Below are 19,140 nucleotides of genomic sequence, written 5' to 3' on the forward strand. Positions count from 1 at the left end.
AGAAACTTCTGTGTGTGTTGTCATTTTAAAGTTGCTGCCTTTTGTCTTTTCCACACTCTAATACTACTACTACTACTACTAATATAATAAGAGAATAGTGCCTAGATACACTGAAGTCCAAGGTCCAAAGCTTAAAATTAATTACAAAGAATTTACTTTATTCTTTACATAACAAATATTGCATTGTCTTTTGTTGGCTTATAAATTACAGGTATACAGTTGAAAGGATTAGCACTTAGGTGTTAAAAATGAAGTCTTCTAAAACTTGCAGAGAAATGATTCCCTGTGGTAATTGAGGTAGAGCTACAGTCGAAGTAATGGCGTCCGCTGCTTTTCCTTGGAAATCTGGTAGTCTTGTTGTTTGATGATTTTCAAACAGTTGCTCAATATCTAGAGAGAGAGAGAAAAAACACAACAGCTCATCTCAGCCATGTTTTCTCATCTCAGCCAAAATATTTATGAACTTCACAAACTGAAACCGAGCAGACAATGCAAGCAGGACTAAAACAAGTCGTAAATTCCTATGATTGTGTGTGTGTTAGTGTGTGTGAGAGAGAAAGAGAGAGCTTTTAAACTTTTCCATTTCAAACTGAGCAGCAGCTGGGTTTAATTATGGGATGCCTGTGGCAACCCTGGGAAGGAACAGTTTCTCTGCTGAGTCAGACCGGACTGTGATGGGGCTGACCAGGCAACGCATCCGGCCCATGCTCGGCCCAGATCTGGCTCTGATCTGGCACTGATCCACCATTCATGTGCATGACCTTTCTCCGAGTCACACTTTGCATAGCGAGTGCCTAGAATAGTGTCTGATTCTGGCTCATAGCTGTCCCTCACTCTGCACCAGACCTGATGCGTGTTCAAATTTGGTGGATTCCGTCAACACATGGCAACACTCCAGCGGAATGCTTTTTATGTGAACTTCTTTTGTTTTTCAGTCCATCATTCTTAGTCATCGACATATGTTCGTTAAGATCTACCTCATGACTTTTAAAGGTATTGTTGGAGAGGGGCGACCTCATCAAATTTCAGCCTATGCTAATGATCTCTTTCTTCTCATAACAGACCCAGACATATCTGTCGGCCATTCTCAACATTTTGGAACACTTTGGAAAACTCTCTTGCTTAACCTGGAAAAGAGTGAATTGTTCCGTCAACAATGCAGCTTTTAAAAAGCCAACACTGAATTTACTTTTCAAGACTGTGTCCTTTTAGAGGATATTTGTGTATTGTGTTGTATATTTGTGTATGTGTATTGTGTTGTATATTTCTGTATGTATATTGTGTTGTATATTTTGTTGAACTTTTTTTCAAACTAAAAACTTGGCAAATGTTTGCCTTTGTTAATTTGAACACACCTCAAATACTATGAGTGTGGTTGACTTCGGAGACAATCAACACCAAATCTGTCTAAAATCCACTATTAGAACATTAGAACACTCTGACTCTGAGGGGTTGGTCTTTATCTGGCAGGATCTCGCTAGTCAGCCATTTGGTGGATGTATGACGGAAACGTTTCAGACCACAGTGAGATGTCAGTTGGTGCCTTTTGTGTTTTTTACCTTCCTGGTGTCCTGGGGCAGAATCACTCCGTCGTCCCACAACCTCCCAGAGGAGAAGAACGCACTGCTCTCATCCTCCAGCCTGCAAACAGCAACAGCTTAATGGAACGCCGCATATTTTTGGGTCATTTGCTTGTTTTGCTACGGTGCCTACAAAGTAGTCTAGATGTGGTTTAAACCAGTCAGCCTTTAGCTCCGTTTTAGCTATAGGCTGGCTATAGGCTAATTGGTGTGACCCACTTCCAGTAAATGATGCTAAGCTTGGCTAATGGTGTCAGATTGGGTTATTACACAAACAGAAGGGAAAGGTATATATATTGAAGAGGTTCATTAGGCTTACTGTATTACTATTTCTTACTGTTTCTCTGTACAAGCCAATAAGGTAAAATTGTCAGGTACACAATTTTACCTTATTGGCTTGTACAGAGAAACAGTAAGAAATAGAAAAAGGGAAAGGTATGTATTCTCTTGTCTAACTCTGGGGGAGACGACAAATAAGCTAAAGGTCCAGTGTTCCTTTAAGTGCTTCAGAGACAAGATACTATTACAGTAAACATTCTTGTTATTTGTAATGTTTCCTAATTTCTAGGTTAAATTAAAGAATACTGAATATTGTGATTGAATACATGTATGCGGCAGGTGAGGACAGTTGAACTGTATCTTTTCATTGGGATACAGTTGCAGCAGTTGTTTATTGGGGCCACAGTAAAAGTGTTACTTTTTGTCGAGCTGCACAGCCTCCTCTTCCTCGTGCCCGAGAGCTTCAGAACATCCGGGCGCCACCAGGGACACCCTGGCGTTGGGCCACAGGAACAGGAAGTTGGGGTCAAATGCCCGTCCACACTAAAACAGACAGGAAATTCACAACAAAAATGACCTTCAGTTTTCAGGAAACCATCTCGACAAGGTTGTCCACATTCAATGCTTAATATACACTTAATATACACTCTGCATGTAAGTTACATTGTCTCTTTGAAAGGCCAATTGTGTAGGTGTTTTGTCTGGATCATGTTTATTTTGAGTCTGTGCTGTGTTTGGAGACAGAATTCCACCACACAATGAACACCACACTTATACCTTTTCTTAATGTAGTTATATATATATAGATATATAGATTTTATTCTTGCACTGTATCACTGTTGGACTTACTCATTTGCACCATCACCAGGACACTCATTCATTCATTCACACAGAGCACCTTACCTTACCTTACTATGCACAGAGAATCACAGGCTCAGTCCCTGCCTCAGTCATTGCAAGCGCCTCTTGATTGATTAATCACCCACTATGTGGATACTGTTTTTAGAATTGATTTAGATTAAGTGTTAGTTAGTATAATTTGTATTTTAGTATATTATTTATGTTCTACTGTCCTTATTGCTTGGTTGTGTTTTTTATATTATATACTTTTAATTACTTTTTCTGCTGTTAGTGAATGTGTGTGTATTGTCTGTATGCTACTGAGACCTTGAATTTCCCCTGGGGATCAATAAAGTATCTATCTATGTATCTATCTATCGAACCATGAAATTATAAAGCATTTTTTCTACGGTACCATGGCATAGCTGTCAGCGCCATGGCAACCCCCGATCACCACAGTGATTCTCGGCGTGGAGGCGCAGGCCACCGCAGACATCATGGAACCCTGAGCCTTCAGACGGTTAGTGTTCGCCTCGGCCTGAGGGAGTGAAAGAGAGAAGGGGAGAGGGAGGTTTGACACTCCAAAACTGGCTATTGGTTACATCTGGTTATTTAAGGACTGTTTACATGTTCACTTGCTCAGTGACGCTCACAGAACATAATACTTGCGGTTTACTTGTGATTAAATATTGTGTCTTATAGTGATGGTGCAGTTTGTCCCGCAGGCTCTTTCTCATGCCATTTTATATTCAGTCTTATTTACTATTACTGTTTTTTACGTCCACTCTATCTTCATCAGGCATCTCAGGCTACCTCCAAGCAATGTTTTCGTAGTACTTGTGTACAATGACCAACTTAATCCTTAATTAAACAGTTTCCTAACCTTCTCACACACATTCTCTCTTTTTTGTAGAGTGTTTTGACAGAGAGAGGGACTGAGGGACACGACACACACACACACACACACACAGTCTGTCTTTTTTGTAGAGTGTTTTGACAGAGAGAGGGACTGAGGGACACGACTCACACATGCGCTCTAAGTATCAGCATCGCTCTGTCTAATCCTCTTCACCGTGCACAACTACATTCCACAACCACTCTCCAACAACAGCAGCGTTCCCACCAGCCTCCACCAGCCCAGCCCCCACCAGCCCCCACAGTGTGTGTGTGTTTGTGTGTGTGTGTGTGTGTGTTGTTTGTGTGTGTGTGTGTGTGTGTGTGTGTGAGAGAGAAAGAGCATGGAGTGAGGAAGTGTGTGTGTACACACAATCACAACAAATTATCAAAGACATCATTAATGCCATGACTATTCCAGTGTGTAAAAGTGTCAGCCGTTTCCCAGAAGAGGCTAGGGCGAGTACGACTGCAGGCCTACCTTGTCCGTGGACAGCGTCAGCCCAGAGTGTGGGGCCGTGTTCTGGAGGAATATGAGCGGGACATCCCTCTGATCACACAGCGAAACAAAGTGGGTGCCCTTCAACGAAGCTTCACATGTGAGCTCGCCATTGTTTGCAACAATGCCCACCAGATGCCTGTGGGCACACAGGATGACAAATCCCGTTGGGGGCGTCAGTGGCTGGGGCTCAGCTGTCTTAACGGGACACAGACGCACAGAGATGATTTAGTTGTTCTGACGTCTGAGACGCCGAAACTGGACAAGGGACTTTTATCTAGTAATCGGCGCCATCAGACTGATTCCTGGTGTAATACCACCTGATTCTCTCAGACTGCATTTCTCTGCATCCAGAACACTCTGCTGCCATGGCAACAAGCAGTTCTTGGGCGAGGGTGGGGTGGGTGGGGAGAGAAGCTCTTTGTGAAAGTAGATAAAAGCTGCCTGAAGAGAGTTATTCTCCCCTGTTCCCAGCCTGTATTCAGAGAGATGGCCCCGCAGAATCCAGGCCTGGTTTAGAATAATCAAAGATACGGCTAACTAGGCACAGGGGGCATAGCGATCTGATGCGCGGAGCAACTTTAACCCCTCAACAGTCACAGCACAGTTTGTTTAGTTTGACACATATCTTAACAGGAGATTGTTTGAAAAACTTTTATAATCGATTTGCAGTCTAGAGAATATGCCATTGAAATTCAGAATAACCACAACAATAATATTATATGTAATACACATACACACTAATATATGTGGCCTGGACACATACAGTACAGTGCAGTGTTGCCTTTGAAGAGTTCTTTTTTTCTCAAAACGCTATATCCACCATTTTAATGCATTTTCAATAATGCTTTACTCAATCAAAACAACACAGCTGCACTTTTACTGATATTATCTGAAATACACAATTAAATAATGTGAGTTATTAATGTTTTCAAAAATGGATTTATAGTGTTTTGGAAAAGAGTTCTTCATTTTGAAGTAGTACATGATCTCTGCTCACCCGTCAATTCTGCCAAAACCCGTGAGAAGAGTGGTTCCGTACCGAGCTTTGAACTCCTGGAACTTACTGCCATCTGTGAGTCGACTCACAATCTGAGGACAAAGCGTTTGGTAACATGAATAAGAAATGCCCTAATCTTACCCGCAAGGGCATTTCTGACCTCTACTGTCAGTGACTGTGGACATGTATACACACCATCCTGTGTTATTTTGAGTAAGATATGATCATGTAAACAACATGGTGGAGTCAAACCAAACATAGTCCAGGCTAGTAGTCATTACCCTAACCATATGTACACGCACATATAAATGGTTAGATCAATCCCCTTACAATAACTTTTTTGTAGGACTTTCTGCAGTGCACTATGGCAGAGTCAAAAGTACTTGAGTGTTTTTAAAAGAGACATAGATAGATGATTCATTTTACACACCTCATCTATCCATCTTGCCATAGGGTTAGGGTCAAACTAACACCCTATCTGATCTACTCTACAAGTGACCAGGATTTTATTCATAATTACTGCAGTTGTTGTGTTCTTGAGTTACTGTTTTATTTAACACATTTTCACTAGTTCGCCCGTCGGCATGATTGCTATACTGAGTGAATAAGCTAAGCGCGTGTTTGGCATGGTAGCTGGCCGTGGTCATGGAATGCCTGAAGCGGAGATCGCGATAGAGCGATGGCCGCTTGCACCCCCCAGTGTAGGGAGGATGCGTAACTGGGCTATCAGTGAAATGGAGGAGTAAGGGGAGGAGGAGGGATAATTTTTGCGGCGTGTGGGCGCAGGATATGGATAAGGAGGCCGGCTTAAATAGCCTGCCGGCGGAAGACAGGTGAGTTAATTGCTGTCTATCATCCCTAAGGGCTCCTCCCGAACTTTGTTTAGAAAACATCATTGGGTTCCTGACCAGCTTGGCGTCCAGGCTGTGGTGGTAGGTCTTGGGAGCAAGGCCCAGCAGGTCGCCAGAGCTGTGCAGAGGCTCTTCCACGAGCCCGGCCTCGTCCTCCTCCGGGAGTTCAAAGTTCAGGGTGGAGATGATGTTCCTGGTGGCCTCGAAGGCGTCCTGCTCCACGGTGGCAAAGTGGTCCACGCAGCCACTCACTCTAAACACAGCAGCACCGCACGGCACCACACACACACAGACACACGGCCCCATCAGGAGCAGTACACATAGGACAAAGAGAACAGCAGCAGCAGCTGTTATTGTTGTTAAGATGACTGCACTGACAGGAAATCCAAAATGGCCCTTTGGGCTTGTGTTTAAAGTGCCATATTCAGACAGCTTTTATTCCAGGTTATATTCTGCTGTTTTATGATTTATTTAAAAAAAGATCTTAGTGTTTCCAGTGCCAAGATATTAACCTTTTAGCAAGTCTCACCCAATACTCTAACATTTAGAGTCTAACCTGCTCCTTGGGTTCCATATATATTAATTCTTGACAAATCACAATACTCTACTGAATAATTGACACAATCATAAATCATGCTTGGTGTATACACACAATGTTTCCAAGGCTTTCTTTTCCCCATTACAACCGGATGATATCTCCACTGTTACACAACATGTTACTCTGATACTCGCGGCTTTACACCATTCAAATAACACAGTTTTCCATGTCACTAGCTTCTCTCTGTTACTCACTCACTCACTCTGCATGCAGGCGCGCTCCACCCAGGTCCTCTGGGGTGACCTCCTCCCCTGTAGCCGCCTTCACCAGCGGGGGGCCCCCGAGGAAGATGGTTCCGATCTTGTGAACCATCACCGTCTCCTCGGCCATGGTGGGAATGTAGGCACCACCTGCAGTGCAGGAGCCACAAACTATCGCCACCTACAGGCCAAACAAGAGAAGTGTTTAACAAATTACAGTGCAGAGGAACAGCAAGGAAACTAGTAATGTACTGGATGTAGCCATACACTTAACACACGCGAACTAGTAATGTACTGGAGGTAGCCATACACTTTACACACGCAGACTTTGACAGAACATCTATAATTAGTGTGTTTGCTGTTCCTCGGAAATTAATTCTAGTTATTTGTTAAACTTTGATAACAAATATGTTTAATCAGTATATTATTAAATCAGAACTTACTGGTGATCCTCAGTGTCAGAAAGGTGTCTATATGGTTTATTGATTGTTTATTATATCAAAATGTAGATATATCTAGGTGTCCTTATTTGTGTAATTCTTCCTTACCTGGGGTATTTTCATAGCAGACATTACTGCTTCGTTGTAGAAAGTGCGTCCTCCTTGGTTTTTGTCAGGGAAGATTTCTGACTAAGAATGAGTGAGGGCAAGTGGATATGTTATATTCCCAGACAAGACACACAAGCCTGAATGCATCAGTTCAATGATTCTTTCTCTACTTGCCTGCAGAGGGAGAAAGGCCCCACCACTGTCCACTAAGTACACACAGGGCAGCCGGTTCTGCATGGCTACATCTTGGGCCCGGAGCTGCTTCTTGACAGTAATAGGGTATGCAGTGCCACCCTTCACAGTGGCGTCGTTGGCTATGAACACACACCATAGTCCATTGATCCTGCCAATGCCTTTGGGGGTAAAGAAGTGAGGGGGAAATGGCTTCTGTCAAAATCCTCATAATTGCATCTACTTGAGAAGATGTTGCGGCCACTGATAATAACACTCACTCTCTAATTGTTTACTCCTTTAGTCTAATTGTTATTCCTTCAGTGAAATTCAATTATTACATTTAGGTAATACGTGACAACAGCACAGGTTCTTTTTATCTATGACATTTTTAAAAGCTTTTATTAGCTACTATTGCCTTAATGCCTTAATATAAACTTCCATAAGGTCCAACAGTTCAAGCAGTGCCTCTGGGCAGACTTGCTGCTTCTGTTCTTGCAGTGGTTCTCAAAGTGTGGGGCAGGCCCCACTAGTGGGGAATATAGACATGACAGGTGGCGCACGATGAACTAGGAGGAAATTAAAAACATAGGAGTCATAAACAGACCGACATATGAATTAAAGTAAGGGGGAATGTAACATGGAAACAAAATGCAATAAAAAAAAAAACGTTACTATTTTGACAGGTTGATGGGCTTAGGTGGGGCTTGAAATTTTTCCACCCAAAGTGGGAATGACAGAAAAAGTTTGAGAACCACTGTATTATTGTAATCCTATTCCACTCATTTCCAGGCTTTCTTATCACTCTCGGAGAGCTTTAACCTACCAGTTAGACAGCCAGCCGAGGGAATGTCACCGTAGGGTAGTCCCAGCCCTGCGAAAGGGGACAACTCTAGGTAGTCTTCATCATCAAGCAACCTGCGAAGGCGATCTCTGACCAAGAGCTTTTTGTTTCTCTGTGTGTGACGCAGAACCGCATTCTCGCCACCCCCCTTTTGCACCTGCGCAACATATTTATGATATCTGGAAAGAAAATCATTCAAGTAGATTGTTATATTAAAAAAAATGTGCAAGATGCAAAGTCTACTGGTGCTGAGAGAAAAAGAGAGAGAGAGGGAGGGAGAGGGAGAGCGAGAGAGATGTCAAATTACCGCTCTTGGCAGACCAGGCTGTTCTTGAAGTTTAGTTCAAATACGTGATTCTGAATTGGGTGTAGGGCTCCTTTTACGACTGGAAAGGCACTGGGTAGACGCTTTCTTCGCGCAATGCTCATGGACTTGGACTGTGTTTGCTGGTGCATAATTGGTGCAGACAAGAAGTGTGTCAAAGGTTGCCCCCGATCCGCTGTTACTGGTGATATCCATGAATGGATACACCGGTGGTGAAGTCGACTTCGAGTAAAAACACTCCACTTTTTATCCGAGACCCTTTGTTGTCGTAGGCATGAGGACACATCGACACAACCCTCGATACTCAAACGCCTGTCAACAATAAATTAGCTGGTGACACTCTTGTTACAGCAATTAAAAGTACAAGTGACAAGGAGAAGATGAAATGTCACATTCACTGCCCTCTAAATAAACATGTTCTTGTTTCATCTTCAATGCCATATTGATATAACGTTACTGCATGTGTAACGTTAACCTATGTTTTCCTTCTGCTGTTCCTTATGCCAGGTGAAAATATTAATTAGTCACCACAAAAATGTTGTTTGTATTGTTAGCTTAACGACAATATCCAAAGAAGAAGTTTCCATATTTTCATATAGATTTTACTAGTAAAGATCACGTTTCGCTGAACGTAACCTCAGGGCTTACCTCAGTATGCATCTGTACATGACAATTAATATATCAAATAGATCTGTGATAGTTAGCTATGTCTCCCTTCTCCTGTAGCAAACAAGTTACTTGGTGTTACATTGAACAAAGTCTGGAAGGAAACAAAGCAGACCGCCCATTCCCTGTGATGCTCAATAATTACCATTAGGGGGCATTATTTTACAAGTAATCACATTAACAATCACAAACTAAATGAGTGTTCTTTGTTCAGCTAAAAGTTATAGATGACATCATTTTTATCCTCGCAGTAATTGCAATTATATCTTAATTTTGTATAGCTGCCTTATTCCTTGTGCAAATATGCAAGACCTTAGTTTATCTATCAGGACCACTGATGGTATACTTTTGAGGTATATTTTGACAGAGGAACGCCTGTTTGCATTTGCCTAATAAGTTTAACTAAATGTTAACAATGTTCACGTTTGGTTAGTTTGGTTTAGCTTTTAGTATAGGCTACGTCTGATTGATCCTAAAAACAATAAAACAGTTTTGGGGGTGAGTTCAGTCCAGTGGGGAGTTCAATGATTCCAGTGACAGATATGACACACGTGCGATTCCTCGAAGGAGGACGCAAGGGCCGATTTTGTTTTTTTCTGTGGACAACTGGTTTACTCAATTTTGCAAATGTTACAGATAAATTGTTTAAAGCACAGGGTTGAAGAATAACCTGAACCTCCCGTTTCTCTGTGTCCTCCAAGATCCCAACTTCCTGTGCGAGCGCTGAATCAGACAGACAGTTCCTCTCTGGAATTGGCTCAGCAGCGCTAAGGAGGTTACACGACGACAGACGGTGAAACAGTCTAGGAGTTTTGAACGGGGGATACGTTGACAATTGGAGAGTTTTGTCCGAAGAGCAACCGGCCATGAGTTGGGGAATAGATCTTTGGGTAAGAAGGCTAAATGCATTTGCAAAGTTTTTATTCCTTTGTCCGCTCGAGAAAAACGCTTTTCCTTTTTTGCCATTACTTCAACAAAGGTGCCCTACTACCTTGGTTTCAGCATTGTTTCTACCCAACCTATCCTAGCCAGTGCGTTCGTGATACACAGGCTATACGCACCTTTAGGCTACATCTGAAATACGAAACAAAGAAGGAAGAGATTGGCAACACATAGACCGCAAACTGTATATATTTTCTAAATGTAGACCAGATCTTACTTTTCTGAAACATTTAATAAGCTATTTGTTAGATAACCAAATTATTCCCTCATTGACCGTCGGGCGGCTATTCACACCCTTGTCTCGCAGACAAGGTGGTTGAGAGAATGTAATGCAGGCTATCACTGTAACCCCGCCGGTTTCGGCATCAGTTGAAATAATTTATAAATATGCTGAAATTATCATATACTTCAACAGTTGGATGTAAACATGTAAGCGATGCACTAGTTATTCTTCTGACCTGTCCAATCTCATTTGTTACGATAACGTAGGCTACATTGTTTATGTCGAGGGGACTCTTGCTGTTAAATAATTGGGCGTAAAATCACTCCTCAATGAAATTCGGCCAAGCCGCGGATTAATAATAGGCTACAGGATAAAACTGCTAATAATGGGTTAATTTGTAGGCTGGGTTTACGAAGGAAAAGATTATCTCTGATGATAATCTATCCCATTCAGTAGAATAATTGACTCATTTGTTAACCGGTTGTCTGCTATTGTTTCGAACTTGGTATTTCTCACAAGAGTAAGCTATGAGATGTTTAATAATCCATATTCTGCACACACAGTAGAATATCACTGTATTTCACAATTTCAAAGACAATGAATTGATAAGTCAGGAGACAGGAGGGGTGTTGCCCGTGAAATGCTGCTGCTGGGGGAAGACCCAACAGCGTCCAAAATCCGGGATGCACCTTCCTGGCTTGGATAAAGAAGCAACAAACGGCAACAAAGACCACCACATGTTATATCAAAAGTATGCTGACAAAAGAGAAAAAGTGCTCAAAAGCTATGGATTTCAACGTCATAGTGTAGCTCAAGTAATCTCTTCTGTTTAATACCGAAATGATGCACGTGCTGCATTGACTGAGCTGGGATGTAGCGATGGTTGTTGACTTCATCTGTCTGACGTCATCGGCAGCCCCGTTCTGTCTCCTTTACCTTAATTGTCTGTCTTTTGACAGTGTAGCTGGTGCACATTTCTAACTGTGGAGGTTGTGGACAAGGTCTTATCTGCCATAATAACCGCATCGCAGTCGTAGTACTCAGCTCCTCAATCAGTTCCACTACTATGTAATGTTTTGTTGTATTGTAGCATTTTGAACAAAGCACACAATCCCTCTATTTTGCACACGTGTCTGAGCCGATACTGGCATGGTATGTCTATCTATGGAGATCTAATATGAAAAAAAGCTAATGCTGAGATTTGTAATGAAAGTGATTGAAGATGAATATGGGAACATTTGCACTTCTCCATCCCAAGAGCTGGATCACTGGCCTGCAGGCATTGTGTCAAAATATGTAGCCTAGTCCTAGTGTAGAATAGCCTTATACATTTAGATGATTTAAAAGTTTGGGTTTTATTGAGATACAGTTGCATGCAGTTGTCAAAAACCCTACACTGTTTTCTAATGTGTTGAAAAATTAAAGTGTAAAATACTCAGAATGACAGAGGCATCATGCTTGCCCTTTGTCACTGTCTGTATAGTTTTTAGTACCACAATGTTACATAGATTTGAAGCATTTGCATGAACAGTTGGTAAATTCAGTGAGTTTGGTTATACAGTAGCCCTTTGTACTACAGATTGTACCTTTATCGAGCCGTTTGTACTACAGATTTGATTGCTGCTCATCAACGTGCACTGTCACCAGATGGTATTAAAATTCATATAAGTAGCAAACTGAGGGTTAAGGGTGTGCATATGGTGAGGGCTTTGGGTCAGCTCAGTAGCATATTAATACCATATGCTAATTGTCACAGAATAGGATTACATCCAAATGCCTGGGCGAAGGATACTGTATGTGAGGTCTATGTGTAACCCACAGCTTTGAAGAAAATTGATTCTTTTGAGAACATAAGAACAGGCTTGCTCCATGCACGCACGCATGTGTGGTTCTGCTCTTTTCGGCATGGGGCCTATTATATGCCACGTCCTTGTGTTGTCTAATTTGTTTTCAGTAGGATTGATGGGTCTTTGACCCCCATCTTTATACCAGGCTTTCTGTGCTGCATAAATCCTTTAAAAAAAACACCAGTAACAGACAGATTTAGACCGCAGTGCATGTTTGTGCAAGAGGAGGTAGACATGGCAAAGGTTGCAGAAAACTTTGACAAGCCAACAAACCATTATTAAAAACAATGACATGACAGTATACAATTTGGTCCTGGCAAGAAACCACAGATTCAAACTTACTCTCATCATGTGAGTATTTGGCCTGTGTACAGATTTTCTTTCTTTTTTTGGTGGTGGTGATGGAAAACCATGTTTGACATGATAGTTATGTGTGTGTGTGTGTGTGTGTGATGGTAATGGTGTGTGGGTATAAGAGGTCTGTCTTTAATGAGAGGAAGCTATGTGAATTGGGGGTGAGCATTAATTGCTGAGAGACGCCAAGCATGGAGAAGGCCTGTGATCCATCCCAGAGAGACACTGCTAAGTCAGCAAGCTTATTCTGGCCCAGATCTGTCTGTGCTTTTGGCCGGTTCCGGGCCTTACCATATCTGTCACATGGGAGAAACAAGAACTGTAAAACATAAGAAACTTTGCCAGCAAAGACGTGGTCACGTGATAAATAGCCAGCATTGATCTGCAGTTCTCCCCCCAGCCCACAACCGCAGCCACAGCTTAGCGTCTGTCTGTGTTGCCTGGTGGGCGTAGCTTGAGCCATAGATACTCGTGAGCTCTACTATTGTATGGCTAGTGTGTGGCGCATAGAGACCTTTATCTGCGCTGTGTTTAATAAATCTGATGTTGCTTGCCACTGAGGACTGAAAACAAAGATCCGTTTACAGGACCTTTCTTTCCTCTCAAGATGTCGGTTGAGTTAAGTATTTATTATGTAGCTGGGATTCACCCCAATAAACATACTGGTTAGACCAGTTGAAAACTATTATTAGCCCAGCAGGTGTGCAGGTGGTTCACACTCAATATGCAGGGCTTGGGAGTGTTCTGGCACTGTGCCTGAACGGGCTACTTGCACGAAAGGTTCTCAACGTGGCCGGTTTGTTTCCGGTGGAGCGTGGAACTGTGTTGTAACGGCATCTTCTGTTATATTCTGCTCCTAACGTTCGACACTCACTCCAACACTGAATATCTTGTTTGTCCAATAATAACAATTTATTGTAACATGCTGATTTACTAAATGGAACACCCAACCGATACGGCAGGTTCAAATACACCTGGCTCCACCGGAAACAAACGAGCCGTATGTGCACAGAGCCCATCCAGGCGTTGGCCATGCTCTTTAAGATTTGAAAATAGCTACTGTAATAGGCCTAATACATCTCCAAAAATGTCGGATGACTTTAGGCTCAGATATTTTCGTTGCTTTAAGCCATGCAAATGTGGAGTAGTCATCCAGCGCATTCCCTACCAAACCAAACTGCATTTAAATGGAGCGGTTCAAGAAGAACATTGTTGTCTCTTTCAACTGCACACAACCTTTCCAGCTCCAAGGAAGTCATGGCCTAATAGAATTTGTGTCGACAAGGAAATGTACAGTATTCTCCGAATCTCTGCTATCTGTCTATTGGTCAGCATGTGATTAATGAGGAAGCTGTGGGTAGTCAGCGAGCGAGGAGAGGAGCAAAGCTTGCTTTTCTGACTGGACGTTGAATTAAGTGGCTCACTGTGGGCTTCTCAACCACAGCCCTGCACTGGCGCGGATCCTGTGTGATTTAAGGCAGTTCAATCAATGCTAATCCTCTAGACTTGGGGAAAAGCCTTCTGTTGTTTGGCTTTGAGCATGTTTTTTGACAACTCCCCTTTTGACCCCCATTCATCAGCAGCACTGTATTGCTGCATCCCAACTGTTCTATAAACAGAATAAAGTTTTTTCTGATCCTGAATTCAGAGCACCTGTGTGCTAAATTATGCAAAGTTATGTTAAATATTAAACCTGTGCTTAAGTAGGCTTGTATTATGAATATCTTTTTATTGTAAGTGTCCCTTAAATCATTCTACTTTCTGATCATTATGTAGAGCCTACGGTACCCTGACCCTAATCTATGTTTTTTTTTAAATCTCCATCCTTTGGCAGAGACTGCAGTCTGCTGAGAGTCATTGCACACTACTCTGTTACACACATTTGCACACATTTTGTCAGCTCCTTCTTTTGACATTTATGTTCATCTTTATTCATTTAGCAGACACTTGCAGTACAGATGTACTGAACATTTATTCCATCTGTAATTTTGCTCTGCCAGTTGAAATACGTAAACCTGAGATGCAATATTACTACTAGACAACCCATCCAACAGCAGTCCAGGGCCCATCCTGTAGCACTTGAAACATTATAAGACTCAAGCCATAATGAACCTGAATCTGGGCTGTAACAGGCAAATGTTCCATTCGCGGAGCTGCAACAATTAGCTTCCAATATAATCAATGGAACTGGCTGCATCAGATGTGATGGCAGCATGTACATTTGACAAAATTAGACCAGTCTTCTAAAGCGATTTTTACGCTCCGGGAACGTAACGCTTCCGTTATGTGCCGGGTGTGTAGCCTGCCTGTAAGTCATGCAGTGAGACTCGCAGGCCCTGAGCAGTGGGCTGTATTTGGCTCCTGGAGCCCGTGCTGCTGCCTCCATGGGCCAGGCTGTGCCTTAATCTGGGCTCCTGGCTACCTGGGGCTCGAGGGTCAGGTGATGATGCCCAGACGCGTGATAATTACTCCCCATGCCAGCCTGGGCTAGTGCCAACCTGGCTGGTGGAGGAGGAGGAGGAGGCCGCCGTCCCCCGTCATGCGCAGCAGACGTGGCCGAGCAGAGAAGCAGAGAGGAGAGGCCAGCACTTTGTTTTAGGACAAACTGCGAGGGGTATTCTTTTATTCCAGAGCTAAGAGGCTTAGAATGTTGAGTAATGCTTTGGTCATATGCCTCCAGTCTTTTCAGTGAACCTGCTGAATGTTGTGCTAGTTTTGCCTATTTATCACTCAGCTGAAAGTGACGGTCTTCACAGGCCAGCAGATGTACTGTGGCAGTTTATAGACAGTGCCATAAAATCTGTTGAGCAGGCAATTACGGCAGTATGAACTAAGGGGAAACACATTTTCTTTGTTATGGAAAAGAACGCTGGTGGGGTGAATGTTTCTTTCAGGGGGCTAAGAAACAGTGCAGTGTGACAATGCCAACATAAAGACTTAAAATGGCACACACAGACACAGGTTGATTGTTATGATCTGGCTTAGTTGTGCCTCTTTACATAATTTTGGGGTTTAAAAAAAGCGAAAAGTCCCAAGGGTAATCTGGGGAACACAAAGAGAAGGTTCCACAGTCCCAGCCTTGTGTTTCCCCCGCGCCCCCCTGGCACGGGCTCCACTCCTCTCCGCTCTGCGCGGATCCTTGAAGCACCCCACTGCTACACTTCCTCCTGTTCTGAGAGCCTCACAAATGTCTTCCTGTGTCCCTCCGAGGCCGAGCACACTCCTGTCTTTATTTTCTAATATCACCTCTCTTTTTATGTCCAGTGCTTATCGAGCACTTGTAGATGTCCCTTGAACCTCAGAGAGAGAGAGAGAGAGAGAGAGAGAGAGAGAGAGAGAGAAAAAGAAAGGAGAATAGTGCTTGGTTGAGGTTACTGGATCTGAACCTGGAATGGCTTGTTCAAGTAACCAAAAGTTGCCAACACAATTAAACTTGTGATTTGGCAAGTTTGTCTCTGACAACAATAAATACATATATGTAACAACAAGAAATACATCTGATGCTGTTTACATGTAACAACTGAATGACTATAAATATCCATCTCCTTTCGTTTCTGAGGTTGAACAACAATAACCATTATTATATGCTATCAGCAAGAGGCCAATTCTGTTGTGGAACTTGCTCTGATATAGGCCTGGTTTGGCCTATTTGTCTGAGATTAGAATCCAAGCCGTGTGTGTGTGTGTGTTGGCTTGCTGCAGAATGGTCCAATTGGGTGTTTAGAGCTGAATGTTTTAACACTCTGTAAAGCGCCATGAGACATGTGTAATGTTTTGGAGCTCTATAAGTGGAATTAAATTAAAATTGGAATTGTAAGACTTTCTCACCCAGTGTGAGAGCCCAATGCTCCCACCACCTAGGCTTTTTTTCTGTCCTTAAATTCGTACTGACAAATAGACGAGAAAGAAAGAGAGAGGAAATATTGCATCTGTTCATGTATGTTTGATGTTTATACTATATGTAATGATCACTTTGGTAACACCAACTGCCTGTTCGCCATGCTAATAAAGCATTTTCAAATTGAATTTGAGAGAAAGCAAGAGAAAGATGGCGAGCATACAAATGATCTGCTGGTGTTCGTCTGAAGTGCCTTTTCCTGTAGGCTGTTTACCATCTCTTCCCCTGCTGAAGATGTCGTCGGCTTGTGTATACAAAACATTCTCCGCTGGCTCCGACAGTCTTTGCTGAGTAGCATAGATGCTTATCTACTGTTGTCATACACAGCAAACCTTGGTATTTGCAGTTCAAGTAGTCTGGGGGATTTTTAAATGTCACAAAAAATAATCAATATTTGATCTTCGTAAAATAATGCTCCAAGTAAACTCATTAGGTTAAGTGCAGTGGAACTTCACAAGCCAGCACACTTGTTTGTGCCGAAGATGCTTCTTCACATTGATTTTTTCCCCCCTAATAATTTATTGGAGAAACCAGAGCTTTTTGGCCTGCGCTGTTCTCCCCAGCATGGAAAATAAATCCAGCTTTAGCACAGGCTCTTTGGAGTTGGGCCTGACTGTGCTGGTTGGAGGGGTAACCGAGTTCATTGTTCACAGCCTTCCCATTCACTTTAACAGGGGCCTCTTGCAGCTATGCTAATGGATGAGGTCTGTTTACAAAAAAAGGGGGAAAAATGTTGGTTCACCCCTCTGTGAAATATTGTCAGAATGCATGTAACTATAGGCTTTTGGAAAGATGTGGAGAGGAGCTCTTAAGCTCTCAATGACAAGTAGAGTTTGGAAGAAGAAGATGTTTTTCTAACCTTCACATGACTTGTGTGTGAGCCTCTGGTGCCTTTGCTCCACGTATGAGAAAGTGGCTGTGAAACAGAAAGTCCTGGGCAGTTTTAGTGACCTGCATACTAACTTATCAGCGGTGAATTGTTGTTTTGTGTCACAGCGATGGAGTTGGAGTTGGTTTCCACGGCAGCCTCTTTGCGGTGTTGTTAGTGACCTAAGTTACCCAGACTTAGGGTAAAGGCATGGGTATACATCAGCCTTTATTCTTGTTGGGTTCACGACTTTCTGAGGCAAGAGGAATTTGTGGCTTTTCCTACAGTTGTTTTTCTAAAGTACACTACATAGTAACTGCGACCAATTCACACATCATATAAAAACGACTGTGTTTAGTTAATCATTCATTTGAAACAATGGATTGCTTAGCCTCTGCCAAAAAGGCTTAGTGTCTACACTGCTTGCTTAATGCTTAGAGGTATGGAACAATTTGTAACTTAATCTATGCTAATAACTTTATTGATTCTCTATACTTAGCATGTATATTATACACTGAAATGCACACACTTCATCAGGAAGCTGAACTTTCCAGGAGCAACACGTCCTAGTTTATCCTACATCGTGTGATAAGAGAGGAGGAAGGAGAGCCCAGGTTTCCCATATAGCACTCCTGTTGCAGCACTCCATATCTAGGACTGTAAACTGAATATCTTTGACGCTTGGCCAATGCAAGACATTTGAAGACATCATCTTGGGATTTGGGAAACACTGATCAACATTTTTTCCTCTTAACTTTCCGACATTTATAAACCATTTATAAATAGTACATAATCAAGAAATTGATTGAAAAATTAATAAATTCTGGCGACAATTGTTAGTTGCAGCCCTAGTCCTATATAAAGCTGCCTGCTCCCTTAAAGAGGGTTAAATGAGTACATGAATCTAGGTGGGGGAGGATGATTCAGACCCCTCACCCACCAGCTCGCAAGCCCCCCCACCCACCCACTCATCTATCCATCCATCCATGCCTTCTCCCCGCCCCCACCTCTTTACAAATCCCCCAGCCATGGACAATATGGTTGTAATATTGAACAAACTACAGTGCTTAATTAAATGGTTATAACAGTGCGCTGAACATTGGGGCTGGACCAGTATGTGCTGTCCCCACCTCCCCGTGGTCACCAGATGTTTGTAAATCACGGTGTTCCCCTCACATTGCTCTCCAGATGGTCCCCCCTGCGATATGGTCGCAAGTCAATTCCAGCGAACGAAAGGCGGAAATGTCTCATTTTGGTGTGTTTCGATGAGCGAGCGAGCCAGATCAGCTGCAGGGGCCCGAGGTATGCAGGGCTGTTGTGTGTTTCAGGGATGTGGGCTGACTTGTTGAGCTGTGGTCTCCTCTGCCATTTCCCATGTTGCAAGGATCTCGCTTCTCTCCCGCCGTCTCACAGGACATTTTCCATTCTACAGGAAGTAAATTACAAGTGAATCACTGTGACGGCATACCGAATGTTTATTATCTCAGCGTGATAATGGCAGTGTTAGGCAGTGTTGGAATGAGGTGACTGAAACAACATGTTACACCATTGGAGGACTAAACCAAAAACAAATTAATACTATTCAAAATGAAAGAGCTGGAGTCAGAATTTAGACTATTTTTCTTTAAGAAATGACGCAAACTGATGACCGTTGGCAATTAATTCAATAGTTCACAACTGGCCTATTGCTTAATCAATTAATTGATGCTGCAG

The 19,140-nt window shown here is 42.7% G+C and overlaps 2 protein-coding genes across 6 annotated transcripts in view; one reads left to right on the top strand and one right to left on the bottom strand.

Annotated features, from left to right (window-relative positions):
• Positions 1–137: 137 nt before the first annotated feature.
• On the bottom strand, positions 138–10,045 carry si:ch211-198n5.11 (methylcrotonoyl-coenzyme A carboxylase 2). Of its 2 annotated transcripts, none has more exons than XM_048253544.1 (13): positions 9,966–10,045; positions 8,612–8,941; positions 8,287–8,483; positions 7,464–7,642; positions 7,290–7,370; positions 6,744–6,922; positions 6,001–6,196; positions 5,093–5,184; positions 4,075–4,231; positions 3,115–3,237; positions 2,278–2,402; positions 1,560–1,641; positions 138–390 (listed from the first exon to the last, which is right to left on the bottom strand). In XM_048253544.1, the coding sequence occupies exons 2-13, from the start codon at positions 8,758–8,760 to the stop codon at positions 304–306; spliced, it is 1,647 nt and encodes a 548-aa protein (XP_048109501.1). In that variant the 5' UTR covers positions 8,761–8,941; positions 9,966–10,045; the 3' UTR covers positions 138–303. The 2 variants fall into 2 exon arrangements, with proteins under 2 accessions (XP_048109501.1, XP_048109500.1); XM_048253543.1 differs by lacking the exon at positions 9,966–10,045 and adding an exon at positions 9,278–9,374.
• Positions 10,046–10,052: 7 nt separating this feature from the next.
• The window catches only part of fnbp1l (formin binding protein 1-like), a 50,210-nt gene continuing 41,122 nt past the window's right edge, over positions 10,053–19,140 (top strand). For all 4 annotated transcript variants that reach the window (XM_048253548.1, XM_048253550.1, XM_048253547.1 and 1 more), the window contains exon 1: positions 10,053–10,185. In XM_048253548.1, the coding sequence (XP_048109505.1) occupies positions 10,162–10,185 (24 nt within the window). In that variant the 5' untranslated portion in view covers positions 10,053–10,161. The remainder of the gene's footprint in view (positions 10,186–19,140) is intronic.

This window comes from Alosa alosa, chromosome 9 (genome assembly GCF_017589495.1).
Source record: "Alosa alosa isolate M-15738 ecotype Scorff River chromosome 9, AALO_Geno_1.1, whole genome shotgun sequence".
Lineage (NCBI taxonomy): Eukaryota > Metazoa > Chordata > Actinopteri > Clupeiformes > Clupeidae > Alosa > Alosa alosa.